The sequence below is a fragment of the Podarcis filfolensis genome (genome assembly GCF_964270895.1).
Source record: "Podarcis filfolensis genome assembly, contig: HAP1_SCAFFOLD_89, whole genome shotgun sequence".
Lineage (NCBI taxonomy): Eukaryota > Metazoa > Chordata > Lepidosauria > Squamata > Lacertidae > Podarcis > Podarcis filfolensis.
The window spans coordinates 5001-24519 of record NW_028149480.1 but is presented as its reverse complement, the minus strand read 5'-3'; the positions used below and the strand labels follow the sequence as shown (position 1 = coordinate 24519).

At 42.1% G+C, this 19519-nt stretch overlaps 1 protein-coding gene across 1 annotated transcript in view; it reads right to left on the bottom strand.

Annotated features, from left to right (window-relative positions):
• Positions 1–567: 567 nt before the first annotated feature.
• The window catches only part of CCDC183 (coiled-coil domain containing 183), a gene marked incomplete at its 5' end in the record, with an annotated part of 23945 nt that continues 4993 nt past the window's right edge, over positions 568–19519 (bottom strand). The window contains 6 exon segments of the mRNA XM_083631710.1: positions 568–721; positions 3363–3456; positions 5099–5230; positions 14782–14947; positions 15029–15189; positions 17452–17552. Coding sequence (XP_083487836.1) covers positions 579–721; positions 3363–3456; positions 5099–5230; positions 14782–14947; positions 15029–15189; positions 17452–17552 — 797 coding nt within the window.

Below are 19519 nucleotides of genomic sequence, written 5' to 3'. Positions count from 1 at the left end.
ATTACAATATAATATTATGTGAATGATTATTAATAACGATTATAATCTAATAATTTTAATTAATATAGATATAAATAATATAAATAATCATAATAATATTTATTAATTGATCGATGAACTAATTAAGGGACCACCTTGAGAACCTTGGTCTCTTCTTCCCCCATCAGCTTCAAGCCGGGGATGTATCTGCGGTCGACGACGACGATTATTAATTATTATTTATTTATTTATTTATTTATTAAAGGACCTTTCATTAATTAATTTTAATTACTTAAATTAATTAATGAAAGGTCCCCTCCCCCGGGCTTCTTCTCGACCGCCTTGCTCTTGTTCCCCATCGGCTTCAAGCCGGGGATGTATCTGCGGTCGACGACGACGATTAATAACAACAATAATAATTAATAATTAATATTTAATAATATTGATTAATTGATCAACGAACTAATTAAGGGACCACCTTGAGAACCTTGCTCTCTTCTTCCCCCATCGGCTCCAAGCCGGGGATGTATCTGCGGTCGACGACGGCAATTAATAATAAGAATATTCTTTATTGACGAACCGATTAATTAATTAATTAATTAATTAAGGGACTTTTTGGCGGCCCCCCGGGGCTTCTTCTTAACGACTTTGGTCTTGTCCCCGATTAGCTTCAGGCCTTGCTTCTTAATTTCCTCCCGTCCGGGAATATAGCTGTGGTCGATGTCGGCGAAATTGAAGGCCTCTGGAATGATTAGAAATATTATTAGAAATATTATTAGAAATATTATTAGAAATATTAAATAATAAATGAAATAATGATATAATATAAATAATATAATATAATATAATATAATATAATATAATATAATATTATTAGAAATATTATTAGAAATATTAGAAATATTATTAGAAATATTATTAGAAATATTAAATAATAAATTAAATAATGATATAATATAAATAATATAAATAATATAATATAATATAATATAATTAGAAATATTATTAGAAATATTATTAGAAATATTAGAAATATTATTAGAAATATTATTAGAAATATTATTAGAAATATTAAATAATAAATGAAATAATAATATAATATAAATAATATAATATAATATAATATAATATAATATAATATAATATAATATAATATAATTAATAATAATAGAAATAAAATAATATAAATAATAAATTAAATAATAAATTAATAATCAATAATAAATTAAATAATAAAAATATTAAAAGCTTCTGCCGAGAGAATGCGTATTAATGATATGAATGGATAGGAATATGAATAATATGAATAATAAAAATGGAAGGCCTCTGGCGGAAAAAAGAGGAATTATTAGAAATATTATTAGAAATATTATGAGAAATATTATTAGAAATATTAAATAATAAATGAAATAATAATATAATATAATATAATATAATATAATATAATATAATATAATATAATATAATATAATATAATATAATTAATAATAATATAAATAAAATAATATAAATAATAAATTAAATAATAATTTAATAATAAATAATAAATTAAATAATAAAAATATTAAAAGCTTCTGCCGAGAAAATGCGTATTAATGATATGAATGGATAGGAATATGAATTATATGAATAATAAAAATTGAAGGCCTCTGGCGGAAAAAGAGGAATTATTAGAAATATTATTAGAAATATTATTAGAAATATTAAATAATAAATGAAATAATAATATAATATAAATAATATAAATAATATAATTATAATATAATATAACATAATATAATTAATAATAATAGAAATAAAATAATATAAATAATAAATTAAATAATAAATTAATAATAAATAATAAATTAAATAATAAAAATATTAAAAGCTTCTGCCGAGAGAATGCGTATTAATGATATGAATGGATAGGAATATGAATAACATGAATAATAAAAATTGAAGGCCTCTGGCGGAAAAAGAGGAATTATTAGAAATATGATTAGAAATATTATGAGAAATATTATTAGAAATATTATTAGAAATATTAAAATCTCCCATTTCCCCCTATATGGGCAGCTTCTGCCGAGAGAATGATTATTAATAATATGAATGGATAGGAATATGAATAATATGAATAATAAAAATTGAAGGCCTCTGGCGGAAAAGAGGAATTATTAGAAATATTATTAGAAATATTAGAAATATTAGAAATATTAGAAATATTAAAAATATTAAAAATCTCCCATTTCCCCCTATATGGGCAGCTTCTGCCGAGAGAATGCGTATTAATAATATGAATGGATAGGAATATGATTAATATGAATAATAATATAATAATGCTATTAAAATGAATGCTTATTAATGATATTAATAATATGAATGGATATTAATATGAATGCTTATTAATAATGTGAATGTTTATTAATAATAGTCATAAAATAAATAATATTAATAATATTGATGCTTTTTAATAATCTTAATAAAATGAATGCTTACTAATAATATTAATGTGAATGCTTTTTAATAATATTAATTCTATTAATTCTATTAATAATTATCTATTCATAATATCCATTCATATTATTAATATCATTAATAAGCATTAATGAGCATTCATTAATATGAATTAATATTAATATGAATTCATTAATAATATTATAATAATTATAGTTCATATTCATATTCATTCTTATTATTAATAGGAATTAATTTTACTAATATTATTAAGAAGCATTCACATTATTCATATTATTCATATTATTATTCATATTATTGACATTCTATTATTAATAATATTATAAAACATTTCCATTACTAATATCAATAAGCAATATTATTCATAAGCACTCACATCATTAATATTATTAATATTCATATTCATTCATATTAATATTATTCATAAGCATTCATATGATTCATATTAATAAGCATTCACATTATTAATACTATTCCTATTCCTATTCATTCATATTAATATTATTCATAAGCATTCATATGATTCCTATTAATGAGCATTCACATTATTAATACTATTCATATTCATATTATTAATCGGCCTCCATTTAATTAATATTATTAACGAGCATTCATTAATATGAATTAATATTAATTTTTAATTAATTAAAATTAATTAATATGAATTAATTAATTAATATGAATTAATTAATATTTATTAATATTAATATTAATAAATATTAAAATAATATTTAATTATTATTATTAACGAGCATTCTTTAATATGAATTAATATTAATATGAATTCATTAATAATATTATATCATTATTATTATTATTATTATTATTATTATATTATAATAATTATTATTAATTATTATTAATCGTTATTAATCAGCCTCCATTTAATTAATATTATTAATGAGCATTAATGAGCGCCGGCGCACCTCGGACGTCTTCGTCGTCCTCCAAGGCGATCCTCAGGTTCTGGGGTTCCTCCCTGGTACTTTCTTCCAGAACGTTCCGCACCTGGACGAAGGTCTGGGGAGAAAGAGCGACTGAATGATTAGCTCGTTATTGATTAATTAACATTTACATTAATTGCGTCGATTATTATATCACATTATATCTTATATTGTATTATGTGAATTATTATTTATGTTATTTATATCTCTATTAATTAAAATTATTAATCATTATTAATTAATTAATATTTATGTCAATAGCGTTATATTGTATTATGTCTTATCTTACATTATAAATGATTACAATATATATTATATTGTGTGAATTGTTATTTATATTATTTATATCTATTAATTCAGATTATTAGATTATAATCGTTATTAATTGATTAATATTTATATCAATTGCATTGATTATTATATCCTATTATATCTTATCTTATACATGATTACAATATATATTATATTATGTGAATGATTATTTATATTATTTATATCTATATTAATTAAAATTAATTAATATAGGTGCTACAACTCCCACCCTGTCCGTCTCCCTGCGCCTGGCGCTACAATTCCCAACCTGTCTGTCCTGCGCCTGGCGCTACAGTTCCCATCCTATCTGTCTGCGCCTGGCGCTACAGTTCCCAACCTGTCTTCCTGCGCCTGGCGCTACAATTCCCACCCTGCCCGTCTCCCTGCGCCTGGCGCTACAGTTCCCACCCTGTCCGTCTCCCTGCGCCCGGCGCTACAGTTCCCAACCTGCTCGTCTTCCTGCGCCTGGCGCTACAATTCCCAACCTGTCTCCCTGCGCCTGGCGCTACAGTTCCCAACCTATCTGTCTGCGCCTGGCGCTACAGTTCCCAACCTATCTGCGCCTGGCGCTACAGTTCCCAACCTATCTGTCTGCGCCTGGCGCTACAGTTCCCACCCTGCCTGCCTGCGCCTGGCGCTACAGCTCCCACCCTGCCTGCCTGCGCCTGGCGCTACAGCTCCCAACCTATCTGCGCCTGGCGCTACAGTTCCCAACCTGGTGCTACAATTCCCAACCTGCCTTCCTGCGCCTGGCGCTACAGTTCCCAACCTGGTGCTACAATTCCCAACCTGCCTTCCTGCGCCTGGCGCTACAGTTCCCAACCTGTCTCCCTGCACCTGGCGCTACAATTCCCAACCTGTCTTCCTGCGCCTGGCACTACAATTCACAGGCTGGTGCTACAGTTCCCAACCTGCCCGCCTTCCTGCGCCTGGCGCTACAGTTCCCAACCTGGCGCTACAGTTCCCAGCCTGCCCGCCTTCCTGCGCCTGGCGCTGCAGTTCCCAGCCTGTCCGTCTCCCTGCGCCTGGCGCTACAGTTCCCAGCCCGGCGCTACAGTTCCCAACCCGCCGGCCTGCGCCTGGCGCTACAGTTCCCAAGCTTCCGGCGCCTGGCGCTACAATTCCCAACCTGTCCGCCTGCGCCTGGCGCTACGGTTCCCAACCTGGCGCTACAGTTCCCAGCCTGTCCGTCTCCCTGCGCCTGGCGCTACAGTTCCCAGCCTGGCGCTACAGATCCCAACCTGTCTGCCTGCGCCTGGCGCTACAGTTCCCAACCTGGCGCTACAGTTCCCACCCTGTCCGTCTCCCTGCGCCTGGCGCTACAATTCCCAACCTGTCTCCCTGCGCCTGGCGCTACAGTTCCCAACTTCTCCGTCTCCCGGCGCCCGGCGCTACGTTTCCCGCACCTCATTGCTCTCCTCCTTGCTGAAGTCCAGGCGCAGACCGGGCGCCGCCGCCACCTTCATCAGGTGCACCAGGCGCCCCTCGCAGAACAGAAGCTTCCGGAAGACGTCCCAGGATTCGCCCCGGAAATCCTCCTATAGGGGAAAGGGGGGAGTTTGGGAACTATAGTATGGCGCACTGGGAACTATAGTATCGCCCACTGGGAACTATAGTATGACTCACTGGGAACTATAGTATGGTGCACTGGGCGCTATAGTATGGTGCACTGGGAACTATAGTATGGTGTACTGGGAGCTATAGTATGGGGTACTGGGAACTATAGTATGGAGCACCGGGAACCATAGTATGGTGTACTGGGAACTATAGTATGGCGCACTGGGAACTATAGTATGGTGTACTGGGCGCTATAGTATGGCTCACTGGGCGCTATAGTATGATGCACTGGGCGCTATAGTATGGTGCACTGGGAACTATAGTATGGTGCACTGGGAACTATAGTATGGCGTACTGGGAAGTACAGTATGGAGTACTGGGAACTATAGTATGGTGCACTGGGCGCTATAGTATGGTGTACTGGGAAGTATAGTATGGCGCACTGGGAACTATAGTATGGCTCACTGGGAACTATAGTATGGTGTACTGGGAAATATAGTATGGCCAACTGGGAACTATAGTATGGTGCACTGGGAACTATAGTATGGCTCACTGGGAACTATAGTATGGTGTACTGGGAACTATAGTATTGTGCACTGGGCGCTATAGTATGGCTTACTGGGAACTATAGTATGGTGCACTGGGCGCTATAGTATGGTGTACTGGGAACTATAGTATGGTGTACTGGGAAATATAGTATGGTGTACTGGGCGCTATAGTATGGTGTGCTGGGAACTGTAGTATGGCTCACTGGGAACTATAGTATGGCGCACTGGGAACTATAGTATGGTTCACTGGGAACTATAGTATGGTGCACTGGGAAATATAGTATGGCGCACTGGGAACCATAGTATGGTGTACTGGGAGCTATAGTACGGTGTACTGGGAACTATAGTATGGTGCACTGGGAACTATAGTATGGTGTACTGGGCGCTATAGTATGTTGTACTGGGAACTATAGCATGGCGCACTGGGAACTATAGTATGTGCACTGGGAACTATAGTATGGTGTACTGGGCGCTATAGTGTGGTGTACTGGGCGCTATAGTATGGCGTACTGGGAACTATAGTATGGCGCACTGGGAACTATAGTATGGTGAACTGGGAACTATAGTATGGCGCACTGGGCGCTATAGTATGGTGTACTGGGAACTATAGTATGGCGCACTGGGAACTATAGTATGGCGCACTGGGAACTATAGTATGGTGTACTGGGAACTATAGTATGGCGCACTGGGAACTATAGTATGGTGTACTGGGCGCTATAGTATGGCTCACTGGGCGCTATAGTATGATGCACTGGGAACTGTAGTATGGCTCACTGGGAACTATAGTATGGCTCACTGGGAACTATAGTACGGCTTACTGGGAGCTATAGTGTGGTGTACTGGGAACTATAGTATGGTGCACTGGGCGCTATAGTATGGTGCACTGGGAACTATAGTATGGCGCACTGGGAAATATAGTATGGCGCACTGGGAGCTATAGTATGGCTCACTGGGCGCTATAGTATGGTGTACTGGGAGCTATAGTATGGGGTACTGGGAACTATAGTATGGAGCACCGGGAACTATAGTATAGTGCACTGGGAACTATAGTATGGCTTACTGGGAACTATAGTATGGTGCACTGGGAACTATAGTATGGTGCACTGGGAACTATAGTATGGTGCACTGGGAACTATAGTATGGCTCACTGGGAACGATAGTATGGTGCACTGGGCGCTATATTATGGTGTACTGGGAACTATAGTATGGCGCAGTGGAAACTATAGTATGGTGCACTGGGCGCTATAGTATGGTGCACTGGGAACTATAGTATGGCTCACTGGGAAATATAGTATGGTGCACTGGGAACTATAGTATGGCGCACTGGGAACTATAGTATGGTGCACTGGGAACTATAGTATGGTGTACTGGGAACCATAGTATGGCTCACTGGGCGCTATAGTATGGTGCACTGGGAAATATAGTATGGTGCAGTGGGAACTATAGTATGGCTCCCTGGGCGCTATAGTGTGGTGTACTGGGAAATATAGTATGGTGCACTGGGAACTATAGTATGGCGCACTGGGAACTATAGTATGGCTCACTGGGAACTATAGTATGGTGCACTGGGCGCTATAGTGTGGTGTACTGGGAACTATAGTATGGCGCACTGGGAACTATAGTATGGTGTACTGGGAGCTATAGTATGGTGTACTGGGAACTATAGTATGGCCCACTGGGAACTATAGTATGGTGCAGTGGAAACTATAGTATGGTGCACTGGGCGCTATAGTATGGCGCACTGGGAACTATAGTATCGGCCACTGGGAGCTATAGTATGGTGCACTGGGCGCTATAGTGTGGTGTACTGGGAACTATAGTATGGAGCACTGGGAACTATAGTATGGCTCACTGGGAACTATAGTATGGTGAACTGGGCGCTATACTATGCTGTACTGGGAACTATAGTATGGTATACTGGGAACTATAGTATGGTGTACTGGGAACTATAGTATGGTGCACTGGGAGATATAGTATGGCTCACTGGGCGCTATAGTGTGGCACACTGGGAACTATAGTGTCGCCCACTGGGCGCTATAGTATGGTGTACTGGGAACTATAGTATGACTCTCTGGGAACTATAGTATGGCGCACTGGGAACTATAGTATGGTGCACTGGGAACTATAGTATGCGCACTGGGAACTATAGTATGGTGCACTGGGCGCTATACTATGGTGTACTGGGAACTATAGTATGGCCCACTGGGAACTATAGTATCGCCCACCGGGCGCTATAGTGTGGTGTACTGGGAAATATAGTATGGAGCACTGGGAACTATAGTATCGCCCACTGGGCGCTATAGTGTGGTGTACTGGGAACTATAGTATGGTGTACTGGGAAATATAGTATCGCCTACTGGGAGCCATAGTATGGTGTACTGGGAACTATAGTATCGCCCACTGGGAACTATAGTATGGTGCACTGGGCGCTATATTATGGTGTACTGGGAACTATAGTATGGCGCAGTGGAAACTATAGTATGGTGCACTGGGCGCTATAGTATGGTGTACTGGGAAATATAGTATGGTGCACTGGGAACTATAGTATGGCCCACTGGGAACTACAGTATCGCCCGCTGGGAACTATAGTATCGCCCACTGTGAACTATAGTGTGGTGCACTGGGCGCTATAGTATGGTGCACTGGGAACCATAGTATGGCCCACTGGGAACCATAGTATGGCCCACTGGGAGCTATAGTATGGTGTACTGGGAAATATAGTATGGTGCACTGGGCGGTATAGTATGGTGTACTGGGAACTATAGTATCGCCCACTGGGAACGATAGTATGGTGCACTGGGAACTATAGCATGGTGCACTGGGCGCTATGGTATGGTGTACTGGGAATTATAGTATGGCTCACTGGGAACTATAGTACGACTCACTGGGAACTATAGTATGGTGCACTGGGCGCTATAGTATGGCTCACTGGGAACTATAGTATGGTGTACTGGGAACTATAGTATGGCCCACTGGGAACTATAGTATGGTGCACTGGACGCTATAGTACGGTGTACTGGGAAATATAGTATGGAGCACTGGGCGCTATAGTATGGTGTACTGGGAAGTATAGTATGGAGCACTGGGAACTATAGTATGGTGCACTGGGAACTATAGTATCGCCCACTGGGAGCTATAGTATGGTGTACTGGGAACTATAGTGTGGTGTACTGGGAACTATAGTGTGGTGTACTGGGAACTATAGTATGGCTGAATGTAAACTATAGTATGTCTCTCTGGGAACTATAGTACGGCCCACTGGGACGTATAGTATGGGAACTATAGTATACCCTACTGTGATCTATAGTATACCCCACTGGGAACTATAAAATGGCTCACTGGGATGTATAGTGTGGGAACTATAGTATACCCTACTGGGAACTATAGTATAGCTCACTGGGAATTATAGTATGGCTCAAAGTGAACTATAGTGTGGAGCACTGGGAATTATAGTACGGCTCACTGGGATGTATAGTATGGGAACTATAGTATACTCTACTGGGATCTATAGTATACCCCACTGGGAACCATAGTATGGCTCACTGGGAACTATCGTACGGCTTACTGGGAGATATAGTGTGGTGTACTGGGAAATATAGTATGGTTCCCTGGGAACTATAGTATCGCCCACTGGGAGCTATAGTATGGTTTACTGGGAAATATAGTATGGCTCGCTGGGAACTATAGTACAGCTCACTGGGAACTATAGTATACCCCACTGGGAACTATAGTACAGCTCACTGGGAACTATAGTATACCCCACTGGGAACTATAGTATACCCCACTGGGAACTATAGTACACCCCACTGGGGTATAGTATGGAGCACTGGGAACTATAGTACGGCTCACTGGGACGTATAGTATGGGAACTATAGTACACCCTACTGGGATCTATAGTATACCCCTCTGGGAACTATAGTGCAGCCCACTGGGAACTGTAGTACGGCTCACTGGGAACTTTAGTATGGGAACTATAGTGTAGCCCACTGGGATCTATAGTATACCCCACTTGGGTATAGTATGCCCCACTGGGAACTATAGTATGGCTCACTGGGAACCATAGTACGACCCACCAGGAACCCCAGTATGGCTCGCTGGGAACTATAGTACCATAGAACAGCCCCATGGGAACTATAGTATGGCTCACCGGGAACTATAGTATGGAGCACTGGGAACCATAGTATGACTCACTGGGAACTATAGTATGGAGTTATGGGAACTATAGTATGGGAACGATAGTACAGCTCACTGGGAACTATAGTATGGCTCACTGGGAACCATAGTATGGGAACTATAGCGTAGCCCACTGGGAAGTATAGTACCATAGTACAGGCCCATGGGAACTATAGTACGGCTCACTGGGAACTATAGTATGGGAACTATAGTATAGTCCACTGGGAATTATAGTATGGCCCAAGATGAAGTATAGTATGGAGCACTGGGAATTAGAGTACGGCTCACTGGGATGTATAGTGTGGGAACTATAGTATACCCCACTGGGATCTATAGTATACCCCACTGGGATCTATAGTACACCCAACTGGGAACTATAGTATGGCTCACTGGGAACCATAGTACGACCCACCAGGAACCCCAGTATGGCTCGCTGAGAACTATAGTATGGGAACTATAGTGTAGCCCACTGGGAACTATAGTATGGGAACTATAGTATACCCTACTGGGATCTATAGTATACCCCACTGGGAACTATAGTACGGCTCACTGGGACGTATAGTATGGGAACTATAGTACACCCTACTGGGATCTATAGTATACCCCACTGGGAACTATAGTACGGCTCACTGGGACGTATAGTATGGGAACTATAGTACACCCTACTGGGATCTATAGTATACCCCACTGGGAACTATAGTATGACTCACTGGGAACTATAGTATGGGAACTATAGTATACCCTACTGGGATCTATAGTATACCCCACTGGGAACTATAGTATGGCTCACTGGGAACTATAGTATTGGAACTATAGTACACCCCACTGGGATCTATAGTATACCCCACTGGGAACCATAGTACGGCTCACTGGGAATTATAGTATGGCTCACTGGGATCTATAGTTTACCCCACTGGGAACGATAGTACGGCTAGCTGGGAACCATAGTATACCCCACTGGGAACTATAGTATGGCTCAATGGGAACCATAGTATGGGAACTATAGTGCAGCCCACTGGGAACTATAGTACCATAGCACAGCCCAATGGGAACTATACTACGGCGCGCTGGGAACTATAGTATGGGAACTATAGTATACCCCACTGGGATCTATGGTATACCCCACTGGGAACTATAGTATGGCTCACTGGGAACTATAGTATACCCCACTGGGAACCATAGTATACCCCACTGGGAACCATAGTACGGCTCACTGGGAACTATAGTATACCCCACTGGGAACCATAGTATACCCCACTGGGATCTATAGTACGGCTCACTGGGAACTATAGTATGGCTCAATGGGAACCATAGTATGGGAACTATAGTACGGCGCGCTGGGAACTATAGTATGGGAACTATAGCGTAGCCCACTGGGAACTATAGTATACCCCACTGGGAACCATAGTACGGCTCACTGGGAACTATAGTATACCCCACTGGGAACTATAGTATGGCTCAATGGGAAATATAGTATGGGAACTATAGTATGGGAACTATAGTATACCCCACTGGGAACTATAGTACGGCTCACTGGGAAATATAGTATGGGAACTATAGTATGGGAACTATAGTATACCCCACTGGGAACTATAGTACGGCTCACTGGGAACTATAGCATACCCCACTGGGAACTATAGTACGGCTTACTGGGAACTATGGTATGGGAACTATAGTGCAGCCCAGTGGGGTCTATAGTATACCCCACTGGGAACTATAGTATGGCCCACTGGGAACTATAGTACGGCTCATTGGGAACTATAGTATGGCACACCCTGAACTATAGGGTGGAGCACTGGAAACTATAGAAAACTCATTGGGAACTATAGTACGGCTCACTGGGAATTATAGTATGGCCCAAGGTGAACCATAGTATGGAGCACTGGGAATTATAGTACGGCTCACTGGGAACTATAGTATGCCCCACTGGGGTATAGTATGGAGCACTGGGAACTATAGTATGGCTCCCTGGGATGTATAGTATGGGAACTATAGTGCAGCCCACTGGGAACCATAGTACCATAGTACAGCCCCATGGGAACTATAGTACGGCTCGTTGGGAACTATAGTATGGCGCTACCTGAACTATAGTATGGAGCACTGGAAACTATAGAAAATTCGTTGGGAACTATAGTACGGCTCACAAGGAACTATACTATGGGAACTATAGTATAGTCCACTGGGAATTATAGTATGGCTCACTGGGATGTATAGTATGGGAACTATAGTATACCCCACTGGGATCTATAGTATACCCCACTGGGATCTATAGTATACCCCACTGGGGTATAGTATGGCGCACTGGGAACTATAGTATGGCTCGCTGGGAACTATAGCATGGGAACTATAGTACACCCCACTGGGATCTATAGTATACCCCACTGGGAACTATAGTGCAGCCCACTGGGAACTATAGTACGGCTCACTGGGAACTTTAGTATGGGAACTATAGTGTAGCCCACTGGGATCTATAGTATACCCCACTTGGGTATAGTATGCCCCACTGGGAACTATAGTATGGCTCACTGGGAACCATAGTACGACCCACCAGGAACCCCAGTATGGCTCGCTGGGAACTATAGTACCATAGAACAGCCCCATGGGAACTATAGTATGGCTCACCGGGAACTATATTATGGAGCACTGGGAACCATAGTATGACTCACTGGGAACTATAGTACGGAGTTATGGGAACTATAGTATGGGAACGATAGTACAGCTCACTGGGAACTATAGTATGGCTCACTGGGACGTACAGTAAGGGAACTATAGTATACCCCACTGGGATCTATAGTATGGCTCACTGGGAACCATAGTATGGGAACTATAGCGTAGCCCACTGGGAAGTATAGTACCATAGTACAGACCCATGGGAACTATAGTACGGCTCACTGGGAACTATAGTATGGGAACTATAGTATAGTCCACTGGGAATTATAGTATGGCCCAAGATGAAGTATAGTATGGAGCACTGGGAATTAGAGTACGGCTCACTGGGATGTATAGTGTGGGAACTATAGTATACCCCACTGGGATCTATAGTACACCCCACTGGGGTATAGTATGGCGCACTGGGAACTATAGTATGGCTCACTGGGACGTATAGTATGGGAACTATAGTTTACCCAACTGGGATCTATAGTATACCCCACTGGGAACTATAGTACGGCTTACTGGGAGCTATAGTGTGGTGTACTGGGAACCATAGTATGGCTCACCGGGAACTATAGGGTGGAGTTCTGTGAATGGTATGGTGCAGTGGGAACTATAGCATGGTTTACTGGGAAATATAGTATGGCCCACTGGGAACTATAGTATGGCCCACTGGGAACTATAGTATGGTTTACTGGGAACTATAGTGTGGTGCACTGGGATCTATAGCATACCCGACTGGGAACTATAGTATGGCTCACTGGGACGTATAATATGGGAACTATAGTACACCCCACTGGGATCTATAGTATACCCCACTGGGAACCATAGTACGGCTCACTGGGAACTATAGTATACCCCACTGGGAACTATAGTATACCCCACTGGGAATTATAGTATACCCAACTGGGAACTATAGTATACTCCACTGGGAACTATAGTATACCCCACTGGGAATTATAGTATACCCAACTGGGAACTATAGTATACTCCACTGGGAACTATAGTATACCCCACTGGGAATTATAGTATACCCAACTGGGAACTATAGTATGGCTCACTGGGAACCATAGTACGACCCACCAGGAACCCCAGTATGGCTCGCTGGGAACTATAGTATGGGAACTATAGTGTAGCCCACTGGGAACTATAGTATGGGAACTATAGTATACCCTACTGGGATCTGTAGTATACCCCACTGGGAACTATAGTGCGGCTCACTGGGAACCATAGTATACCCCACTGGGATCTATAGTATACCCCACTGGGAACTATAGTACGACTCACTGGGAACTATAGTATACCCCACTGGGAACTATAGTATACCCCACTGGGATCTATAGTATGGCTCACTGGGAACTATAGTATGGGAACTATAGTATACCCCACTGGGATCTATAGTATACCCCACTGGGAACTATAGTATGGCTCACTGGGAACTATAGTACGGCTTACTGGGAACTATAGTATCGCCCACTGGGAACTATAGTATGGTGTACTGGGAAATATAGTATGGAGCACTGGGAACTATAGTATGGTGTACTGGGAAATATAGTATGGAGCCCTGGGAACTATAGTATGTTTTACTGGGAAATATAGTATGGCCCACTGGGAACCATAGTATGGCTCACTGGGAACTATAGTATGGGAACTATAGTATACCCTACTGTGATCTATAGTATACCCCACTGGGATCTATAGTATACCCCACTGGGATCTATAGTATACCCTACTGGGATCTATAGTATACCCCACTGGGAACCATAGTATGGCTCACTGGGAACTATAGTACGGCTTACTGGGAGCTATAGTGCGGTGTACTGGGAACTATAGTATGGTGCAGTGGGCACTATGGTATGGTTTACTGGGAACTATAGTATGGTTTACTGGGAAATATAGTATCACCCACTGGGAACTATAGTATGGCTTACTGGGAGCTATAGTATCGCCCACTGGGAACTATAGTATGGCGCACTGGGAACTATAGTATGTCTCTCTGGGAACTATAGTATGACACTGGGAACTATAGTATGGGAACTATAGTATACCCCACTGGGATCTATAGTATACCTCACTGGGAACTATAGTACGCACCCTGCAAACTACAGTTCCCAGCACCCAGCACCCGGCGCGCCCTCTGGGAACCGTAGTTTCCCTACCTGCCCGGCCACCGGGACGCCGCACAGCCGCACGGCCAGGTTGTTGACCCCGTTCTCGAACCGCAGCAGCAGCTCCTGGCTGTGGGAAACGTAGCGCCGGGCCTCCGCCAGGCGCCGGGTCTCCTCCTCCAAGGCGGCGCCCAGTTCCTCCGCCAGCTTCCGGGAGCTGCGGGGGGAAAAGCGCCCGGTTTTCATTCTGCGGAGCCTTCGGAACTCCCTGCAACATGACGCGACTCGAACCCGGTACCTGAGGGCGCCCGGCGCCCGGTGGAACTTGAGCGCGGCGCGTTCCAGTTCCAAGGCCTTGAGGCGGGACTGGAGCTCCCGGCGGCGCCGCTCGCACTCGGCGATCTGCTGGCGCAGGTCCTCCTCCGACTTGCGCTGGGCCAGGAAGCGCCCGGCGATGTCCTGCGGGGAAGAAATTATTGATTATTATTGATTATTGATTGGCGGGTTATCGGTGATTGATTGACAGCCCCGAAGCCATTAATAATAATAATAATAATAATAATAATAATAATAATAATAATATTAATAATAATGGCGGGTTATTAGTGATTGATCGACAGCCCCGAAGCCATTATTATTATATTTTATTATTATTATTATTATTATTATTATTATTATTATTATTATTATTATTATTATGGCGGGTTATTAGTGATTGATCGACAGCCCCGAAGCCATTATTATTATTATTATTATTATTATTATTATTATTATTATTATTATTATTAATGGCAGGTTATTAGTGATTGATCGACAGCCCTGAAGCCATTATTATTATTATTATTTATTATTATTATTATTATTATTATTATTATTATTATTATTATTATTTATTATTATTATTAATAATAATAATGGCGGGTTATTAGTGATTGATCGACAGCCCTGAAGCCATTATTATTATTATTATTATTATTATTATTATTATTTATTATTATTATTATTATTATTATTATAATGGCAGGTTATTAGTGATTGATCGACAGCCCTGAAGCCATTATTATTATTATTATTATTATTATTATTATTATTATTATTATTATTATAATGGCGGGTTATTAGTGATTGATCGACAGCCCCGAAGCCGTTATTATTAATAATAATAATAATAATAATAATAATAATAATAATGGCGGGTTATTAGCGATTGATCGACAGCCCTGAAGCCATTATTATTATTATTATTATTATTATTATTATTATTATTATTATTATTATTATAATGGCGGGTTATTAGTGATTGATTGACAGCCCCGAAGCCATTAATAATAATAATAATAATAATAATAATAATAATAATAATAATAATAATGGCGGGTTATTAGTGATTGATCGACAGCCCCGAAGCCATTATTATTATTATTATTATTATTATTATTATTATTATTATTATTATTATTTCTTCTTCTTTATTCTTCTTTGCAGCCAATTATTAGGGTATTATTTATTCTTGATTCCTCTTATTCTTCTTCTTATTAGTGTATTATTATTATTATTAATATTATTATTATTAGTGTATTCTTATTATTTCTTCTTCTTCTTCTTTTGCTTTATCATTATTTGCAACCAATTATTAGGGTATTATTTAGTCTTTATTCCTCTTCTTCTTATTATTTATTCTTATTATTTTTATTCTAATAATTATTTATTTGTTTGTTTATTTATTTATTATTTATTTATTATTTATTCTTCTTCTTTATTACCAATTATTAGGGTATTATTCATTTATTGTTCCTATTCTTATTTATTTTTATTTGCAACCAGTTATTAGGGTTTTATTGATTATTGATTCTTCTTCTTATTTATTTTTATTTGCAACCAGTTATTAGGGTTTTATTGATTATTGATTCTTCTTCTTATTTATTTTTATTTGCAACCAATTATTAGGGTTTTATTGATTATTTCTTCTTCATTATTATTTGCAACCAATTATTAGGGTTTTATTGATTATTTCTTCTTCATTATTATTTGCAACCAATTATTACGGTTTTATTGATTATTGATTATTGATTTATTATTATTATTATTATTATTATTATTATTATTATTATTATTATTATATTTTATTATTGTTATTGCTATATTATTATTTCATTATATTATATTATATTATTATTATTATTATTATTATTATTATTATTATTATTATTATTTTATTGTTATATTATTTCATTATATTATTATTATTATTATTATTATTATTCATTATCTGCAACCAATTATTAGGGTTTTATTGATTATTGATTAATGATTTATTACTATTATTACTATTATTATTATATTGTTGTTGTTATTATTATTATATTATTATTATTATATTATTATTATTTTGTTATATTATTATTTCATTATATTATTATTATTATTATTATTATTATTATTATTATTATTATTATTATTATTATCTGCAACCAATTATTAGGGTTTCATTTCTTATTTATTCTTATTTATTCTTCTCCATTATTATTATTAGGGTTTTATTGATCGATTAGAGGGCAACCAATTGACAGCCAATCATTAGTATTGATCGGATTTCTCCCTTTCTTCAATTGACAGCCAATCATTAGTATTGATCGGATTTCTCCCTTTCTTCAATCGACAGCCAATTATTAGTATTGATCGGATTTATTGATCCCCACCGGGCGCCTGGAACTACAATACCCAGAGGTGGGAGCACTGGACGGCCGCCTTGATCTTCTCCACTTCCGCCGTCACCAGGCCTTGGTACTCAATCTGCGCCTTGGACGCTTCCAGCCGGGCGCCTGGCGGGAGAGAGAGAGAGGAGGTGACCAGGCGCCGGGCGCTACAACTCCCAGGAGGTGACCAGGCGCCGGGCACTACAACTCCCAAGTACGACTCCCCGCGCTACAACTCCCAGGAGGTGACCAGGCGCCGGGCGCTACAACTCCCAGGAGGTGACCGGGCGCTACAACTCCCAAGAACGACTCCTGCGCGCTACAACTCCCAGGAGGTGACCGGGCGCCGGGCGCTACAACTCCCAAGTACAACGCCGCGCGCTACAACTCCCAGGAGGCGACCGGGCACCGCACTACAAGTCCCAGGAGGTGACCGGGTGCCGCGCTACAATTCCCAGGAGGTGACCGGGCGCCACGCTACAATTCCCAGGAGGTGACCGGGCGCTACAACTCCCAAGTACAACGCCGTGCACTACAACTCCCAGGAGGTGGCCGGGCGCCGCGCTGCAACTCCCAGGTGACCAGGCGCCGCGCGCTGCAACTCCCAGGAGGTGACCGGGCGCCGGGCGCTACAACTCCCAAGTACAATGCCGGGCGCTACAACTCCCAAGAGGTGACCGGGCGCCGGGCGCTACAACTCCCAGGTGCAACGTCGTGCGCTACAACTCCCAGGAGGTGACTGGGTGCCGCGCTACAACTCCCAGGTGCTGACCAGGCGTCGTGCGCTACAACTCCCAGGAGGTGACTGGGCTCCGCGCTACAACTCCCAAGTACGACTCCCGCGCGCTACAACTCCCAAGCGGGACGGGGGCCGAGCAGTGGCCTTTGCTCACCTCTCATAAGGTAAGGGTGGCCGGGCGCCGCGCTACAACTCCCAGGTGGTGGCCAGGCGCCACGCGCTACAACTCCCAGGTGGTGGCCAGGCGCCACGCGCTACAACTCCCAGGTGGTGGCCAGGCGCCGCGCGCTACAACTCCCAGGTGGTGGCCAGGCGCCACGCGCTACAACTCCCAGGTGGTGGCCAGGCGCCACGCGCTACAACTCCCAGGTGGTGGCCAGGCGCCACGCGCTACAACTCCCAGGTGGTGGCCAGGCGCCGCGCGCTACAACTCCCAGGTGGTGACCGGGCGCCGCGCGCTACAACTCCCAGGAGGTGACCGGGCGCCGCGTGCTACAACTCCCAAGTGGGATGGGGACCAAGCCTTGCTTGCGTCTCACCCCCTTGGCGGCCTGTCAGGGAGGGGAAGTCCATTTAAAGGCAGCCTTGCCGGCGGAGGGATGACCGGGCGCCGCGCGCTACAACTCCCAAGCACGACTCCCATGTCTAACTCCCGTGCGCTACAACTCCCAAGCGGGACGGGGCCTTGCCTCATGAGGGAAGGGGAGGGCCGCCTTGCTGGCGGGGTGACCGGGCGCCAGGCGCTACAACTCCCAGGCGCCCCTTCCTTATGGTAGGCAAGGGCAGCCTTGCTGGCGGAGAGAGGGAGCGGAGTGACTGGGCGCCGCGCGCTACAACTCGCAAGTCGGACGGGAGACAAGCTTACCTCTCATCAGGTAAGGAGGGAGGGTGGCTGGGTGCCTCATGCTACAACTCCCAGGTGGCGACCGGGCGCCGGGCGCTACGACTCCCAAGCAGGATGGAGACCGAGCAGCGGCCCTTGCTTCCCTATCCTAAGGTAAGGAGAGAGGGTGGCCCGGCGCCTCATGCTACAACTCCCAGGAGGGGACCGGGCGCTACAACTCCCAGGAGGGGACCGGGCGCTACAACTCCCAGGAGGGGACCGGGCGCCACGCGCTACAACTCCCAAACACAACAGCGCGCTACAACTCCCAAGCAGGATGGGGGCCGAGCAGTGGCCCTTGACCGGGCGCCTCACGCTACAACTCCCAGGTAGTGACCGGGCGCCGGGCGCTACAACTCCCAAGCGCAACAGCGCGCTACAACTCCCAAGCGGGGCGGGAGACAAGCAGCGGCCCTTGCCTACCTCTCCTAAGGTAAGCAGAGGGGTGGCCGGGCGCCGCGCGCTACAACT